This window comes from Ornithorhynchus anatinus, chromosome 14 (assembly GCF_004115215.2).
Source record: "Ornithorhynchus anatinus isolate Pmale09 chromosome 14, mOrnAna1.pri.v4, whole genome shotgun sequence".
NCBI classification, from domain to species: Eukaryota; Metazoa; Chordata; class Mammalia; order Monotremata; family Ornithorhynchidae; genus Ornithorhynchus; species Ornithorhynchus anatinus.
Window position 1 is genome coordinate 37,210,777 of NC_041741.1, and position 18,483 is coordinate 37,229,259.

The following is an 18,483-nucleotide window of genomic DNA, read 5'->3' on the forward strand; positions in this document are numbered from 1 at the left end:
TGCCCACCCAATTCCTCATTATTGGTGATCTTGTTTCATTTGCCATATGTCCTGACTGCTATCGGCTTTGCTCTATTAATGACACTTTTGCTAAATGTTATGTGTGAGGAGAATGGATGAAAGTAGGACATCTGAAAAGCTTTGTTGAGCTAAAGCGGACGAACTAAACACAGTGGCATAATGCATGGAGAGTTAGTAAAAGGTAACAGAAGACAGTCTGAAGTTCAGCAGTTAGGGATGGTAAGCCTCCTTTAGTGTGGATGTCCGAGAAGGCTGCAGCACAAAGAGGGAGAAATGAAAATGTTGTCAGAATCTGTGGGCAGCCAACTGAGTACAACGGTGCAAAGCAAGCTTTGCAGGCACACAATGGGGAAGGATTTGCTCATTGTTCACTGAGGTAATTACCCAAACCTACATAAACCCATTAAGATCTCACTGTCAGTAACTATCTTTGAACCCAAAGTAGAGTTATACTATCCTATTGGTAAATTAGAGTATGGTTATATTTGCGGGGAAAAAAAATGAATTGGTGACTACGATTGGGTAGGCCTATTATTTTCCAAATCAGTCTTCTCAGAACTACTTTGTCTTCTCTCCATTATTATCCTTGGTAATTATGCAGAAAAATCCTTCTAGAGAGAAAGTTCTCATTTCAAATGTGTGACATTTCTTTCTCTTCAAATGAGTTGAGCAAACATAGAAGCCTAACAATGTCAGAGGTTTTAGAACATCATCCTGGAAAAGGTTCTTTATAACGTCACCACAATTTTTCAGATATCATTCTACTTCAGAGTTAATGATGAACTTGTCTGTTAAAAAGTTATAAAAGACACAACAGGACATTCTTATTATTTTGAGTGTTCTACTGTTTCTGCAAGTCACCCCCAAAATTAAGCTGATTCCTGGAGCCTGATTCCCCACCCAACAGGAGAATCCCAATCATCTCTGCATCAAACCACATCCCACCATCAGCTTTAAGGAACTCAATCAGGTCTCTTCCTCCTACCTACCCTCCATCCTCTCCCACAGCAAGTAACCTAGTTAGTTACCATACCTCAAACTTGCGTCTTTCACCACCAACCCCTTGCTCATGTCGTCTTTCTTAGTGGGAACTCCCTTCTACTTCACATCTGACAGACCATGCATGACTCTCCCCATCTTCAAATCCCTACGAGAATCATAAGCCCTCCAAGGACATCTGATCTCTCCACCCTAGTTTTTCTCTCCTCTGTGTCAACTGTGGTCTTGGGTCCATATCCTTTAAGCACTGTGATACCCCATCCCGCCTCCACTCCCTCATCATATATGTACATATCATTACAGGAGAGCAGCATGGCCTAGTGGAAAGAGCTCGGGCCTGGGAGTCAGAGGACCTGGGTTCTAAACCCAGCTGTGCCACCTGTCTGCAGGTCACTTAACCTCTCTGTGCCTCAGTTACCTCATCTGTAAAATGGAGATTAAGACTGTGAGCCTCACGTGGGGCAGGGACTATGTCTGGCCCGATTATCCTGTATCTACTCCAGTGCTTAGAACAGTGTTTGGCACTTAGCAAGCACTTAAAACCACAATTATTATTTCTATTATCATTATACATTTCGGCTTCCCCTAACTAGTGCATTTTAACATCTGTCCTCCCCAACTAGATTGTAAGCTCTTTGAGTACCTGGGCCATGTCCACCAACTCTCTATTCTACCCTCTCAAGTGCTCAGTACAGTGCTCTGACCACAGCAAGCATTCAATAAATGCCACTGATTCGCTGAGTGACTGATTTTTCTCTTTGATTCTTTCCCTCTGAATTATACAGTTTTCTGGGGATAGTCAAGAGGTAGTGGTAACTCACAATGCCCAGCCTGATTTTCTACAAGTTTCTTCCTAATAAACTGCTGAGTTCTATTTAGGAACGGGCCTCTGGGGTATCTTAAGACTGAATCTGAAGCAATGACGGGACATTTCTCTTACATCAAAAGTTTTATCTGGTAAAGAAGTGACTGCTGGTATAATCAAATAAGACCGCTTTGACAGCAGTGAAAAAAGATGTGGATGGTGAAGTGGAGTGGGTGGCACCAGCACTAGTTTTATTATTCTGAATCTTTACCTGTATCACACTATAACTCTGTACAACGATCTTGGTCAGAATGATCATTTTTTACCTCTTCCCCAGAAGCACTAAACTAATGATCCATTTTGATTACCATTTCAATGGGTTATAATAACTAGCTGAGACCAAGGCACATTTCTTGAACTAAAGCTCCACGTATCCTCTCCTCTGCTGGATCCCTCTTCACCTGCCAGTCAATCAATCAATAGTATTCACTGAGCACCTACTGCATGCACAAAACTCTACTAAGCACCAGGGAAAATATAATAGAGGTAAATGACATGCCCTCATAGAGCTTACAAACAAAATTATTTTCCAATAGGAAAAAGGGAATGGAAATATCAATAAGAATAAATCATTTTTTTTCAGCATGGCATGTAAATCAATATGAAGATTCATGCACTGAGTGACTGTGAAGCACAAGTGCTGAGGTGGAATCTGGAATGAAATGACCATGAGAAAAGAATATTCATCAGGTAATATTAACTTCTAGAGGAGAAGGGATTTTTTCAGGAGGGCTTTGAAGATGTGGGGGAGTGGTCAGGTGAATACGCAGGGGGACGGAGCTCCAGGAAGATGGAGGGCATTAGCAAGGGGTTGGAGGACGGAGTAGTGAGTAACCACAAGGAACAGTAAGAATGTTTAAGCATAAAGGGGAGGAGACTATAAAGCACAGGCAGGGAGTAACGGGTAACAAAGGCAGACAGACAAGGAGAGAACTGATAGAGACTCTTGAAGCCACGGGTCAGGAATGTTTGCTTGTTGCAGACAGAAATGGGTAGCCATTGAGGGGCACCTCAAACCTTGGACGACTCATTACCTGCTCACTTCTGGATTCCAATTCTCCCCCTTCCTGCCAACCCTAGGACTTTATTTCTCCCTTAACCTGCTATGCCCTAAACTGTGGCTCTTTCCCCACAAGCGGGACAGTGGGCTAGAATGTTTATGTTTGGGGGTAGGAAAGGGAATGGGGAGAAAATATCTCCCTCCCTAGGCACAAGTGCTGCAGCGTGGGACGAGTGTGGAAACCTCTGTATTCACATCTCAGAGGGAGTATGTGTCTAAAAGTGGGGATAGGGCAAGCCCTGTATTCTCCACAATACACTCTCCATACACTGCTGCTCCCATACCCACAGTCTCCAAACAGCACATTCTACTGTTTATTCCCCACAGTATAATTCTGGCCCAAAAAAGGAAAGCCCAGGAGGAAAGGGCACACAAGGTCTTCTTTAAGGACTTTAAGCTCCCCAGCACGGAGTCGAAGCAAAGCTCTATTTCTGCAGTGTGACCCGTTATCTATTCTTGGTGACAGTAATGATAATAACTAACATCACAATAATAATCACATACTCTTTCTGGAGGGGAAGCATATTTTCTCACATTCATCTTTTTTTTAAGAGTTCAGAAAAATTTGGCCATCACCTTTTTTCTAATGACTACCGATATTCTCTGTCTGTGTTGCGCAAGCAGAACTGACCACTGATTTTGGCAGGGTTGGGCTGTGGAATACAAGCAATGGCTTGGAAGAGAGAAGCACAGTGATGATTGTATGGGGGAAAAGGTTGGCTTTAAAGAGTCATGCTTCCACCCCCACTAAGCAGCTGTTCCGAGCTCTATGACTGCTTCCATCTCCCTCCCCTCCCCCAAATCTCTCAAAATGCCCCCAACGAGGAAAGAGACATCCCAACCCGATTTGTTAGAACTAATGCAAAAGGAATGGGCTGTATCACTTCCCTCCCTCATTTCTTCTCAAATGACTGTGCAACAGCCTTTGGACAATGGCCTTCTTGCACCCTGTTATCTCTTAGCTCAATGCTACAACTTCTGAAACCATAATTTAGTTCTATTTGAATCCTGATAGGAAGGATTCTTGTTAACCTTGGAGTTTATTTATAGGATCTAATATCTTCCACATGCTCATTCACGGATTCTTGGCTCTCTAGATGAAGAAACTGGGGCAACTCACTGGACTTTGGTGACCTTCCCTAATGGCACAAAGGGATGCAGGAGCTCGTCTTTTTGGGAGGAGGAGTGGGGGAGTGCAACAGGGAAGACATTCCATTGGTTGAATCAAGAATAGAACTCACAGCTTCTGTTCACAGTCTCTGTCGCCCACACTACTGAGAAAGGGAATACTCCCCAGGCTGCTCTGGATGATGCTTTTTCCCTATTTAAAACCTTTTCTCTAATAGCCCATTGTCTTCTACTGGCTTCAATGTCAATGACTGCAAAGGAGAGGCAAGCCAAAAAAAGACACCTTTTGTGCACCTGTACACCACCACAAAAACCACTAAAAATTGGAGAGAAATCTTGAATCAGGCTTGCTTGTTCCCTTCCTTCAGCACTTTGGAGACAAAATACAGTGAATGATATGCTCACCCTAGAATAAGAAATGGGGAGGGAATATTTTTAAAAATTGAACATAACTAAGAAACCCGTTTTTCTACATATTTGTCACAGTATTGTCTGGGTTATACCGAATGAATAGAAATAATAATATCCCACCAAACACTGCCTGACACGATGTTCATATTGGCTATACATATTTGCACTCCTTTTTAGGACACTTAACACTATAGATTTTGATTTTTTTTCCCTTTGAAAACAGCAGGCAAGTCTTGGTTTTCCCCTAGAATTTTATGTTGGACTTTCCATTTGGTTCTCTTTTTTTAGCATGTTGAGGGTTGCTGGTAGTGATGATGATGATGATAACGATAAGAGTGCTATTTGTTTAATGCTTACTGTGTGCCAAGCACTGTGGTAAATGTTCTGGTAGATATGTGATAATCAAGTTGGACCCAATCCATGTCCCAAACGGGGCACACAATCACAATCCTGTTTGGGAGAACAAACAGGAAGCACATGGGTTCCCTCAGAGACACTGCTGATTAGATATCTAACTTGCCTTATCCGTCAATGAAGAAAAAAGAATTACTAAGATGGGATAAGAAGAAAATGTTTGAGATCAAATCTTATTCTAGGTTCCTTCCCCGTAGAGCATCAGGTCCCAGCCAATTCATGTGCCCATCCTACTTTCCTCTGCAACCCTGATTTAAGAACGTTTACATTTTTCTTGGATTTGTACTTGCTGGGAGTAGCTTTCCCTTGGCTACAGAATATGAAGTTGATCACATGACTACTATACAAAAATAAAGCCCCAAAGATTTGCTGATGCACGCATTATTTTAAACAACTCTTCCTGATGTGTTAAATATTTTGAATTCAGCTAATGGAAACACATTTTACTACTGACAAAGTCGTGTTGACAGAGCCTTCTAAAAACACATCATCTTCAATCTATCTGTTGCTCTAACTGTTGAATTTTCCTTTTCAGGTTCCTAGAGTTCCTGTTCTGAGAAGTAAATTTGAACAAGGATATTTTCTTTCTGATTTACCAGATCCCTCATTCTCTTGGTTAGTCTACATTACATCCATTGGAGTACTGGGGCAATTTGGCACTTTTTCTCCTTATTATGCTCCATCTTTCCCTTAATTTCAAAAAATACCAATGCTCTTGCTTCCTCATTTACTCTTCTCCTACTACTGCTGGAATCTGATCTCTTGGGGTTCTTCTCTCATTTCCAGGGATCCCCTTGATATTTTCCTCCTAGCTTCATTTCTTTTCTTCTCATTTTTATCCTTCCAATGTGTTCTCTTAGCTTCTGCTTACTGAAATATTTCCCTGCCTCATCATCACAATTCCATCTTTATTAATTCTTTTGGTTATCTCAACCCCAGTTCCTATTCTGACAAAATGTGTTCTATATCTTCTTCGTCTTATCAGTTAAATTGGTGTTGCTCTTTAAAGCAGTTGAGTCCCAGAGTTGGTTAAAAGGAAACAAACCACCACTCTGACTCTCCTTCTATCAGGGTGTCCTATAGATTATTTAATCATTTTTAAATAGTGATGCTTTTTATCGCTAGAATCTTGACTTGGGCATTGTAGCATGCTCATCTTGATCAATGAACCTCCTTTCTCATTCAATCTAATTGAAATGCTCTGGACAAAATTACCTTCCTTCCCAAATTCATAGTATCGTTAAAATGTTTTACAAACCACCTAGCCATTTCTACAATTTTGGTATGAAAACCTTGTCTGGGACTCAAGTTTAAATGCCAGTATCTTCTTTTAACTTTTAACACTTAAAAGATAGAGAATAATGAACTCAAAGAATGAATAGGATTTGCAGGAGACTAGAAATTATAATACTGAATAACAGAACAACAGTATTGAAACTGCAATTCATTCAGTGAAGAGGTAATAAGGAAGTCATTGGGAATAGCAAGGAATTTATGCACATAAATACTGATCACATAAGAGGTAATTTGCCAAAGACAAATGATGACGGACCTAAATTTAACATACCATCACCATAAGAATGCTCAAAAGTGAGACATGTTCCAAAATATCAGATCATTTATAATCCATTATGAAGGCATTATCTGGAGTAGGATGCTTCATGTTTTGTATAAAATTGGATTGAGACACAAAAAGAATACTCTCTAAAATTATACTCTATATCTTTTCTCTAAACAGTCTCATACAATCCATCCAACAGTAGCGCAGCCTAGAAACAAGCCGATATGTTCACAGTAAGGAAACATAAAAATATTTGAAAGGGAAAGAATGCATTCACAGCAAGTCCCTCGAAAAAATGGTGCTTATATACTTCCTTGCAAGAAGGGAAGTCACTTAGGCAAGTGTATTAATCTTTTTAGGGTAACTGTGCCCTGTTACAAGAATTCAATGAATTGCTTGTGTGCTAGCTCAGTGGAGAGTTTTCAGAGAACCTGAGGAGGCACCTGGTTAGTTGATTCACAGCTGAATTCATCTCAGGCCCAGCACAGAACAGGCTCAGCAGCCCTATCCCCCTGCCCCATCACAGATACTTGCCCATTGCTCAACTGGATGTCGTTATCACCACCTTCACCAACTGTATTGATCGAGACTCTATTCACTGAGAGAGGGACAAACAGGGACTTTAAAAGATGAGGCACTTACAATCTAACAGGCTGTCAGGAAAATGAGATGAGGAAGCTCAAACACCTACTTAAATGGTTTCTTTTACTTTGGCTTAGCTCAGAAGTTCAATGGCAGAGGATGACAAACCACAGAAGAGTATTTAAATGCCTTCTGCCTAAATATAAGCTGGGATCAAGTTGACCTATTATGAGGTGCCCACTCGATCAATCATTCATTCAGTCGTATGTACTGAGCACTTACTGTGTGCAGAGCACTGTACCAAGCACTTGGGAGAGTACAATACAACAATACAGTGTCACGTTCCCGGTTTACAATGAATTTACAGTCTAGCAGGGAGTGCAGAAGGAGGGGGGAGACAGACATCAATACAAATAAATAAAATTACAGATATGTACATAAGTGCTATGGGGCCGGGAGGGGGGAAGAGCAAAGGGAGCGAGTCATGGAGATGCAGAAGAGAGTGGGAGATGAGGAAAGGTAGGGGTTAGTCTGGGAAGGCCTCTTGGTGGGGATGTGCCTTCAATAAGGCTTTGAAGAGGGAAGGTCTTCCAGGCCAAAGCAGGATGTGGGCTAGAGGTCAGCAACAAGACAGATGAGATCAAGGCACAGGGAGATTAGCATCAGGGGAGTGAAGTGTGCAGTCCTGACAAGCCCCAACTCTGAAAAAGAAACAGAGTTTAAGAAGTCTGGGTCTCCAATTTTTTAATATATCTTCAGCCCAGCTCAAGCGGGGGTGGACCTAGGTGTAAGTGGTAGTAGTGGAAGCTCTCCTACTGAGAGTTCACCTCCTCGAGGAGGCCTTCCCAGACTGAGCCTGCCCTTTCCCTCTGCTCCCACCTCCCACCCTCTGCTCTTCCCCCTGCCCCTCCCCTCAGCACTGTGCTCATTTGTATATATTATTACCCTATTTATTTTGTTAATGAGGTGTATATCTCCTTGACTTGATCTATCTTGATGATGTTGTCTTGTTTTTGTTTTGTTCTGTTTTGCTTTGCTGTCTCCCCTGTTTAAACTGTGAGCCCATCACTGGGCAGGGATTGTCTCTGTTGCCAAACTGTACATTCCAAGCACTTAATACAGTGCCCTGCACATAGTAAGCACTCAATAAATACTTCTGAATGAACGGAAGTAGTATACATGTGAGCACTGGTGGTTCTGTGGTAGAATTCCTGCCACACGGGAAGCCTGGGATGAATCTTTTTCCTCTACACTGTAGGCTCTTTGTGCACAGGGAAAATCCCTACCAACTTTGTTATACTGTACTCTCCCAAGTGGCTAGGACAGTGTTCTGCACACAATGCTAAGTAAATACGATCGACTGATAGCAATAGGATTTTCTGAGCACCCACTGGGTGTTAATGGGGGAAATTAACATAAAAATATTGATAGAAATAGTCAACATACATAACCACACATAAAATCGATCAAATATATATATATATATATACATATATATATATACCCAGGAGTCCTGAGGATGGGTATAAATTCATGAGTGCTAAAATTGGCTGATGGGTTTATACAGCATAGGCTGCTGGAAATGGGATTTTTAATTTCTCTGAAACACATGAAAGGTTGAGGGACGGAGGGTGAAAAGAGGGAGAACTTTGATCCATGGTAAATTTTGAATGCACCACAAAAAGAGAGAAAAAGAAATGCTGGTGTTATAATTCAACAGAGCTATCAAGAAGGAGTTCTAGAAGAAGAGGAGAAAAAGGTGGAGGAGAAGGAGAATTCTGTAAATTAGTCATTATTCCTCTCCTGAAGAAGTGATTTTATCCTTGATATTTACAGACAGGAGGCCATTTGGGAGCCGTGTTAAATATTTCATGCCATTAGGATGCTATTTTTATTTACTATAAACTGAAAGAGATCATTCTGAGTTCTAGAAATGGTAATAGTATTTTTTTTTTACAGTATTTGTTAAGCACTTTTTTATGAGCCAGGCACTGTACTAAGGTCTGGGATTGACACAAGCAATCAGATGGACATAGTCCATGTACCACATGGAGCTCATAGTCTTAATCCCCATTTTACAGATGAGGTAACTGAAGTACAGAGACATGAAGTGACTCGACCAAGGTGGCACAGCAGACGACTGGCAGAGCTGGAATTGGAAACCAGGTCCTTCTGACTCCCGTGCCCGTGGTCTATCCGACAGGCCATGCTGCTTCTCCAGTTACTGAGCATTTATAGTATTTAATGGAAGCTTCCTTTGCCAATGCACTGTATGAAACACACTGTACTGAGGAGTGATTTAACTACAAGTAGAAGGATAAAGCTCAATAAATACAGTAGACTGAAAACAGATTAAAAAACAGAAGATACATCATCTGCCCTGGATGGTTTGACTGATTGCTTGAGGACTTGATCTATCAGGGATTTTACTAGTCTACGATTCCAACTCACTTATTGCAGGTGAGAATTACAGTGAAACCTGTCTGGAACACCACTCGTATTTGAAGCCCTCCTGTCATACAGAAGACCTAAAGTCTGGGAGTCAGGCAGGAACCCTGGGGTCTAGAACCCAGATTTTCCAGCAGCCTGTTGTCGATCTCAGGCAATTCACACCCTCTCTGCCTGAGTTTCCTAATATGTAAAATGAAGCTAAAAATTCCTGCCACTCCCTACCTTTCAGTGATGTCTGCAAAGTTAACATTTGTTAATCGACATGAAAATAGATTGGAAAAATGAAAAGCATTCCACAAATTTGAGTGCTTTCAATATGTTTATCCAAAGATGATCACAAGGCTTTGCATTATTATTATTTAATAATACTGACATTAATTGACCTTTATATTAATAAACTATATAATTACTACATAAAGATTGTGGTATTTTGTAAGATATTACATTATGCATGAGGCACTGTACTAAGCACAGGGTAGATACAAAGTAATTGGGGTGGATGCAGTCCCACATCCACATTGGGTTCACTGTCTTAATCCCCATTTTACAGATGAGGTAACTGAGGAAGAAAGAAGTCAAGGGACTTGCCCCAGGTCACACAGCAGACAAGTGATGAAGCCAGAATTAGAACCCAGGTCCTTTTGACTCCCAGGCCCAAGCTCTACCTACTAGGCAAGACTGATTCCTTATAGCCTTAGTTTCTTCTTTCACACACAATACTTGTCCCATCAAGGTTTGGTGAAATACCAACTCCTTGAATATCTAGGCTATCACCCGTGTGGCCTTAAAGCATCTCCTTCAATGCTCTGATGATTTACACTCCCAGTGCACCGGAGAAAAAGGTAGGGAATATCAGATGCAGAATGGTGGTGAGCTGGAACTAGAATAGAATTTTCCTCATTCCAGTTCGACATTCCTCTTTGCCTTATAGCAAAGATTAGACACTCATCTAGTTACCTGGAATGAGTACAACTTGTGCCACTGAAGTAGAGAGAATGCTGATTTCAATGATTTTGTCAACAGTAGTAGGTAAACTAGCCCAATACTGAGTGTTGTTGATAAATTAATAAGGAGACCTCACAGTGAAACTTACATCACAAGATCAATCATTGTGACAAGTTTCTTGAAAGGAGTATAAATGATATACAACATCATTGATATAAAACATAATAAAAGGAACAGAGAGAAAGAAAGGATACTTTCAAAATCATCACCTCTGCATTCAGTACTAGACTAATAAAGAAAGAAATACAACAGGAAACCCAAGGATTGTCCTGAACTTTTCCCAAAGGGAATAGGAAATATAGAGAAGGAAGCAATGAAGCTGAGTGGAAAGAGCACGGGTGTAGGAATCATAGGATCTGGGTTCTAATCCTGGCTCCACCACTTTCTTCCTGTGGGACCTTAGGTAAGCCACTTAATTTCTCTGTGCCTCAGTTCCATCTTCTGCAAAATGGCAATTCAATACCTGTTCTCTTTCCTACTTAGACTGTGAGTCCCATGTGGGCCCTGATTATCTAGTATTCAATAGCATTTATTGAGCGCTTACTATGTGCAGAGCACTGTACTAAGCGCTTGGAATGAACAAGTCGGCAACAGATAGAGACGGTCCCTGCCGTTTGACGGGCTTACAGTCTAATCGGGGGAGACGGACAGACAAGAACAATGGGAATAAATAGAGTCGAGGGGAAGAACATCTTGTAAAAACAATGGCAACTAAATAGAATCAAGGCGATGTACATTTCATTAACAAAATAAATAGGGTAATGAAAATATATACAGTTGAGCGGACGAGTACAGTGCTGAGGGGATGGGAAGGGAGAGGGGGAGGAGCAGAGGGAAATGGGGGAAAAGAGGGTTAAGCTGCGGAGAGGTGAAGGGGGGGTACTCCCTTTCCCTTCTGTATCCCTATGCACTTGGGCTGCCCCCTTTTAAGCAGTTGATATTCAACCTACCCTCAGCCCCATGGCAATCATGTACATATGCATTATTTATTTTAATGTCTGCCCCCCTGCCTTCTAGACTGTAAGCTCCTGGTGAGCAAGGAACATGTTTACCAGCTCTGTTGTACTGTACTCTCCCAAGCACTTAGTAGAATGTTCTGCATACAGTAAATGCACAATTAATATCCCTGACTGACAGGTAAAATGGAGACCCATAGCCAATTTTTTTATGGTATTTGTTAAGTGCCTACTAGGCACTGGACTAAGCACAGAGGTAGACACAAGGTAATTGGGTCCCTCATGGGGCTCACGATCTTATTCCCCATTTTGCAGATGAGGTAACTGAGGCAGAGAGAAGTTACATGACCTGCCCAAGGTCCCTCAGCATAAAAATGATGGAGCAGACACTAGAATCCAGGACCTTCTGACTCCCAGGCCCACACTCTATCCACTAGGCCTTGCTGCTTCCCTTGGGAGGCTCGCAATCTAAATATAAAAGCGGGGGGGGGGGGGGGAGACTAGCAACCGATACATAAGGAGAAGTAGGTCCGTGAAACATTATAGAGGAAGAAAAGAGACTGGTTGTGAATGAAATCCAAAGCATAAATTAAAGGGGACAGAACTTAAAAGGAGAAAGAAAATCTCTTTTTGGGAGACAACTGGGAAGGAAGACAGTGTGGACACAGTGGCATGAGAACACTGCTGTTCTGGTATTTGTTATGTGCTTACTATGTACCAGGCACATTATTAAGCCCTGGGATAGATACAAGTTAATCAGGTTGGACACAGTCCAAGTCCCACATGGGGTTTGCAGTCTTAATTCCCATTTAACAGATGAGGTAACCAAGGCACAGAAGTAATAATAATAATAATAATGTTGGTATTTGTTAAGCGCTTACTATGTGCCGAGCACTGTTCTAAGCGCTGGGGTAAACACAGGGGAATCAGGTTGTCCCACGTGGGGCTCACAGTCTTAATCCCCATTTTACAGATGAGGGAACTGAGGCACAGAGAAGTTAAGTGACTTGCCCAGAGTCACACAGCTGACAAGTGGCAGAGCTGGGATTTGAACTCATGAGCCCTGACTCCAAAGCCTGTGCTCTTTCCACTGCGCCACGCTGCTCCTCTACCCCAGTGCTTAGAACAGTGCTTGGCACATAGTAAGCACTTAATACATACTATTATTATTACTATTGTTATTATTATTACAGCCCTAGGCTGAAAATTGTCCCCTTCCTGCCTTTCCCTCAACCCCACAAAGAACATCATGCAAAGAGGAGATTATTGGATCAGGCAGAACACTCTCCTCTATGGATATTCTATAGAATATATGACCCGGGATCACGAGATTTTTCCCAAACCAGGTGAGCATGCTGGCACTAAGCTTGATGAGGAAATGACCAACTCTGTTTCACATTGGTTGGGAAGGATATCTTTACGAACTGCTTGAACAGTGGATTGTACTGTATCTCTTAGGAAAATGGTGAATGGCTGCAATTTGAATCTGAATTCCTCCCTATCCCGAATCCTATGAGATCCATTCAGAATAAACTAGGTTGAGAAGACACCAATTCAATGTTCTGGGTCCATCTGTTGGCAAAAAATAATGTGAACAGCTTTATAAATGCTATTTTCAATGAAATATCACAGAACAGCTTGTCCCAATGATATTTCTAAAGCCGCCTACTACGAACCCCAACACAAAAAGAAAGGGGGGAGAAAGAAACACATTCAGAGAAATGACATGAAAGGTAAAGGAGCGAAAAGGTTAGGCCGAATTCAATAAAAGAAGGCCGAAAGTAAAGAAAAACAAGAGGGTCCAGGGAGATTAGGCATTAGGTCCCCCTAAAATAGTCAAGAAGAAAATGTAAGGAAAAGGGAGTTTGAAGCAAAATTCATTAAAACAAGTGTTTGGAGAAGAAAGTCTCCAGAAGAGCCAGCAGGTCTAGAGAGAACAACAAGGAGAACAGGAAATGCTTGAGAAAATGTTCTCGCCAACAGAATGTAAATAATCCAAAAACTGAAACCCAGAAAAGTGAAATCAAGCAATGGATAATGAGCAAAGTGGACCATCTTGTTACCAGCACACAATTCTTATCACAACATAACAAATTCTCATTTCAGCCAAAGCCAACAGAGATCACTCCCTCTAGGTTGTGAAATGATATTTAAAAGCTCATCTGGCTTCTTCTTTTAATTAGATATTCACTTACACGGTTAAAAATGAATAGCATGCTCAGAGTCAAATGCACGATAACATATTGACATATCACTGGAAAATCCCCGTTTAAGGCCACCTACCTGGGGTCGAATAACTTTTACAATGTTTTTGAGGGCAGTGTCAGGAGATGGAGGAGAGCAATCAGGTGTTGGGCCGGTAGAGCTGTTTCTATGGTTACTGGTTCCTGGTGCAGTAATTGCTACCTGAGATGCATTATCTGGGAATAAAAGCAAAATTTCCATGAACCCATTCACTGAATTCATTTTTTATGGACCAAAATGTATTGAAGCTTCAACTTAGAGTTGGTATCATCTACAGTGATGTAGTGAGCAGTATTCTGAACTGTACATTTTTCAGATATCTTTGTCAGATGCTTTGTTTCAATTTAAGCTGGTAAATATCACCCCCTATAGTATAATTCAAAGAAAGGACTGGGAGAATTGTTTGATTCATGATGCTAGATCATTCAGCTCAGCTACAAATATTGCTACAATTACAATAAAAATTACTAGGACTGAAATTCATTTAAAAGAAATATGAATTCTATTTTCATATGCATATTTCTGGAAGAGTCTAAAAGGAATTACTTCTTCATTTTCTGGGATAATTTGGATTTTCTTTTTTAAGTAAAGGCCTCTTATCGATGAACCTGCTAACTGAAAATTGGAACTGTTATTTGATATTTTCAAATATCCCTTGAATCAGGGGGGAAAAAACCAGATTCTCACTTGTTGAGAGGTTGCCTACTGTGCAAAATTGCAAAGTGGTTTTATTATGCAGGTATTCTATGATGAAATGAAATTTCCCAGAAAACGACAACAACATTATATGGAGAGTGCATTACATTATAGGACCATGACTAACATATTCTAGGTAAACTCGCATTTATACTTGGTGGAAAATTAGAATTAGAACTAAGGAGCCTGGCACAACCAGCTAGACACACTCAACATTCGTCACAAATGTATTCTGCAGCATAATAATGTCAAATACAGATATTAAGAAGGCAACATATTCTGTTAATAGGGGTCTATGAAGCACCCAAAATTAGAATTATTTGATGACAGACTTCAAAAATAGTTTGCTGTTTTTCCTCTGACACCTTTGACAGTCCAATTGCAGTTTTTTTTTCCCTCTTTTTTGCTTCTTTTTCTATTTATACTCAAATAATACAGCAATCAATTGCATTGCTGACTGGGAAAAAAACCCTAAGTCTTGCCTGCAAAGATTATGAAGTTAGTTAATAGGATTCCCTAGCAATGCTCACTTCTGGTTTTCAGCATTTGGTTTTCAGTGCGTCCTATTACTGCTCACACTGCCTACCTGAGTCAGACCCATTAAACAATGTTGTTTTGTTAGCTTGAAGTGTTTTCTCTCCCTCCCTCCACCCCCTTCTTGTTATTCAAAGCTAGAAAAAGGTCATTGTGAATCTCACAGTCAATTTTCTTCTCTGAATACCATCAAGTGCTGTCTGTGACAAATGGGTTGAGGGGCTTCAGAGAATCAAATGAGAGCTAAGAAAAACAGGTGGAATATTCTAGGACACGTAGAGACTCCTACTTTCAGACAAAATGAATCATGTAAAAATCAAAGAGAAGGAAGGAGATCTCCTTCTCTGTATGTTCACTGACCCTTAAGCTTTCTGGACTGAGAATGGCAGTGATGGAGAACTCCAAGCTATTAGGACCATGTTTGATTTCTACCTGTGTACTTTCTCCTAGCACTTAGTACAAAGCCCTGCACACAATAAGTTCTTAATAATTGCTATTACTATAATAATAATGTTGGTATTTAAGTGCTTACTACGTGCAGAGCACTGTTCTAAGAGCTGGGGTAGATACAGGGTCATCAGGTTGTCCCACGTGAGGCTCACAGTTAATCCCCATTTTACAGATGAGGGAACTGAGGCACAGAGAAGTTAAGTGACTTGCCCACAGTCACACAGCTGACAAGTGGCAGAGCCGGGATTCGAACCCATGACCTCTGACCCAAGCCCGGGCACTTTCCACTGAGCCACATTGCTTCTCTGCTATTACTATTCTCTATTACTATTAGGACTTGCTCTTTGGCAGCAGCAGCAGAAGAGTCTTAGGGCATAGGTCCCTCAATGCATCAGTCCTAAATATACCTAAATAAACCAGGCTACACTGATTTCTCCACTCAGATACTGTACTGCTTGAATTTACCATCACCTAGTACTGTTGCTCAGTTCCAAGCTGGGCTCTTAACCGTTTTAAATCCCCCTGCTACTATTCCTTCCATATGTTGTGTAAATATTAATGGAAATGTGTCCATTTGCTTTTCAGAACTATGATGGAGGTCACGCTAAGGTTAAAGGACTGGAAAATCAAATTTCTCTCATTGTTTCCCTTCTCTGCTCAATCTATGCTCACTCCTTTGGAGAGCTCATCCGCTCACACTACTTCAATCACCACTTATATGTGGATGACCCCCAAATCTACCTTACAACCCCACCCCTCTTCCGTAATCTCACATTTCCTCCTCTCTCTGGGATATCAGTACCTTGGTGTCTAGCCTCAAGCTCAATATGTCTAAAACGGAATTCATCTTCCCTCCGAAATTTTCTTCTCAACCTAATTTTTTCTGTAAAAATTGACATGACCACCATCCTTCCGGTCTCTCAATTCTGTAACCTTGCATTATTTGTCTCTCTCAACTCTCATAATCAGAATGTTGAAGATCCTGATGATTCTTCCTCCACAATATTTCCCAAATCCACTCCTTCCTCCCTATCCACATAACCACCAAGTTAGTCCATCCAGGCTCTTATCTTAGTTGGGTTACTAAATCAGCCTCCTTGATGACTCTGTGCCTCCAATCCAATTGTCTGGATCTGTTTCTCCTGCAGACATCTTCCTACTTTTCAAAAACCTACAGTGGTTGCTCACTCCTCTCCACATCTCCTGGAATTAAGGCATTGAATCAGCTCTCTCCTTCCTGGTGATCTACTCTCTTCTCCCAGTACAACAAAGCTTCTAAAGCTGACCCACTCACTGGGCCTCATTCTCATCTCTCCTGCAGGCAAACTTTCATGCTCTCACCCCCCGCGCCCCCGTTTGGAACTCCCTCCCACTCACTGCCAGCAGCAGGCGGCTCTGCACATCCTTCCCTCCTTAGAACAATACGTCCTCTAGGTGGCCTGACCCAATTAAGTTCTCATCGTTCTATCTTATACCCTCCCCAGCCCGCCCACCCCCGGCTTCCTCATCCACACACAATTGCCACTTCAGCACATCTGTGCAACCTAAGCTTAGAAATGAAGCAGTGAAGTGAAGCAGCAAGGCCTAGGGGATAAAGCACGGGCCTGGGAATCAGAAGGACCTGCGCTCTAATCCTGGTTCTGCTACTTTTCTGCTATGTGACCTCAGGCAAATCACTTCACTTGTCTGGACCTCAGTTACCTCATCTGCAAAATGGGGATTAAGACTGAGCACTCCATGTGGGGCAGGGACTGAGTCCAACCTGATTATCTTGTATTTACCCAGGTGCTTAGAACATTGCTTTTCACATAGTAAGTGCTTAAAAAATACCATTTAAAAAAAAAACCTAAGAGCTTAAATCAACTCCCCCATCACATTCCTATACACACCATTATACTATATGACTTCTTATATGTAATTAATTCTACTGCCTGTCTCTCCCACTAGGTCATAAACTCTTTGAGGACAGGGATCATATCTACTAATTCTAATGCACTCTTCTATGTGCTTAGAACCTTGCTATGTACACAGCAGAGGCTCCAAAAATACCACTAGTTAATTCATGTGGAAAGGTTTGGATTCCCTAAAGACACAAATACCCATGAATCTATTAATGACTATGTAGTTGCCCAGAGTTTCTATTGGATCACAGGTCACAAATAATATCCCTACTAAAAATGAAGCAGAACTGGAAAATGATAGAATCAAACCTAACCCTCAATTTATTAGGGTTCATAGATGAGCTTTTTAAAGCAGTCTCAGAACAGAAACCCAATACAGGAATATTTTTCTTACAATACTAATTTTCGTCTCTGTGGATTGGGTCGTGGTTACCTTAGAAACAGCCTACATCACTAGCATGTAATTCTTTGGAAGCACTGAAGCTTATTCGATTTTACAGCTACTGCTAAGTAACTGATGTGTCGAGCCAAAGCTAGGTAGACAGATACTCAGATAGTGGATGAATCCAGTCTCTCAAATAAAACCTTTATCTTTATCTCCCTTCACCTAATCCACCTGGCCCCCATCACCAGAATGGATGGTGTGAAAGTGGTTCAAATTCATCGCTTTTCAGCTGAGCTCACTGATGACACCACAGGATGGACTAGGGTGGTTCCATGCACCTAATTCTGCCAAATCTGCTGGCTTGTTGTATAGGACTGGGGAACTTTTTCTTCTTGTGAGACACAGGGGAGTTTCGTGTGAGTTGGGAAAGACTGGAAGGTCAAGCTACTGACTTCCTAAATTTACCAGGGTACAACAGCCAATGGGTGACCTTTGAAGATTGGAGTCTGCAGGGGAACTAGAAATCGTTCCCATTAAATGCACTTGGGAGCCAAAGCAGCCAAAAGTGTCAGGAAATGATATCACTGAGCTCATGGGCTAATGCTCAGAAATGCTCAGGGGGCTTTGTAATTACAAAGCTTTACTAATATCTAGCCCCGAAGCTATGGAAGAAGAGAAGATCAGACTATCTAAAAATAATGTACTTTGTTAAGAGATGCCCTACTAGGACAGAATCATTTTCCAGCTGGGCCAGGTTCCTGTTTCCAACAAGGAAACCCTTGGAATTATGGATGGACTAATGTGATGGTGGCCCTCCTGG

At 41.4% G+C, this 18,483-nt stretch overlaps 1 protein-coding gene across 7 annotated transcripts in view; it reads right to left on the bottom strand.

The window, feature by feature from the left end:
• The window catches only part of ANKS1B (ankyrin repeat and sterile alpha motif domain containing 1B), a 587,732-nt gene that overhangs the window by 363,762 nt on the left and 205,487 nt on the right, over positions 1–18,483 (bottom strand). For all 7 annotated transcript variants that reach the window (XM_029079026.2, XM_029079024.2, XM_029079025.2 and 4 more), the window contains one exon: positions 13,737–13,873. In XM_029079026.2, the coding sequence (XP_028934859.1) occupies positions 13,737–13,873 (137 nt within the window). The remainder of the gene's footprint in view (positions 1–13,736; positions 13,874–18,483) is intronic.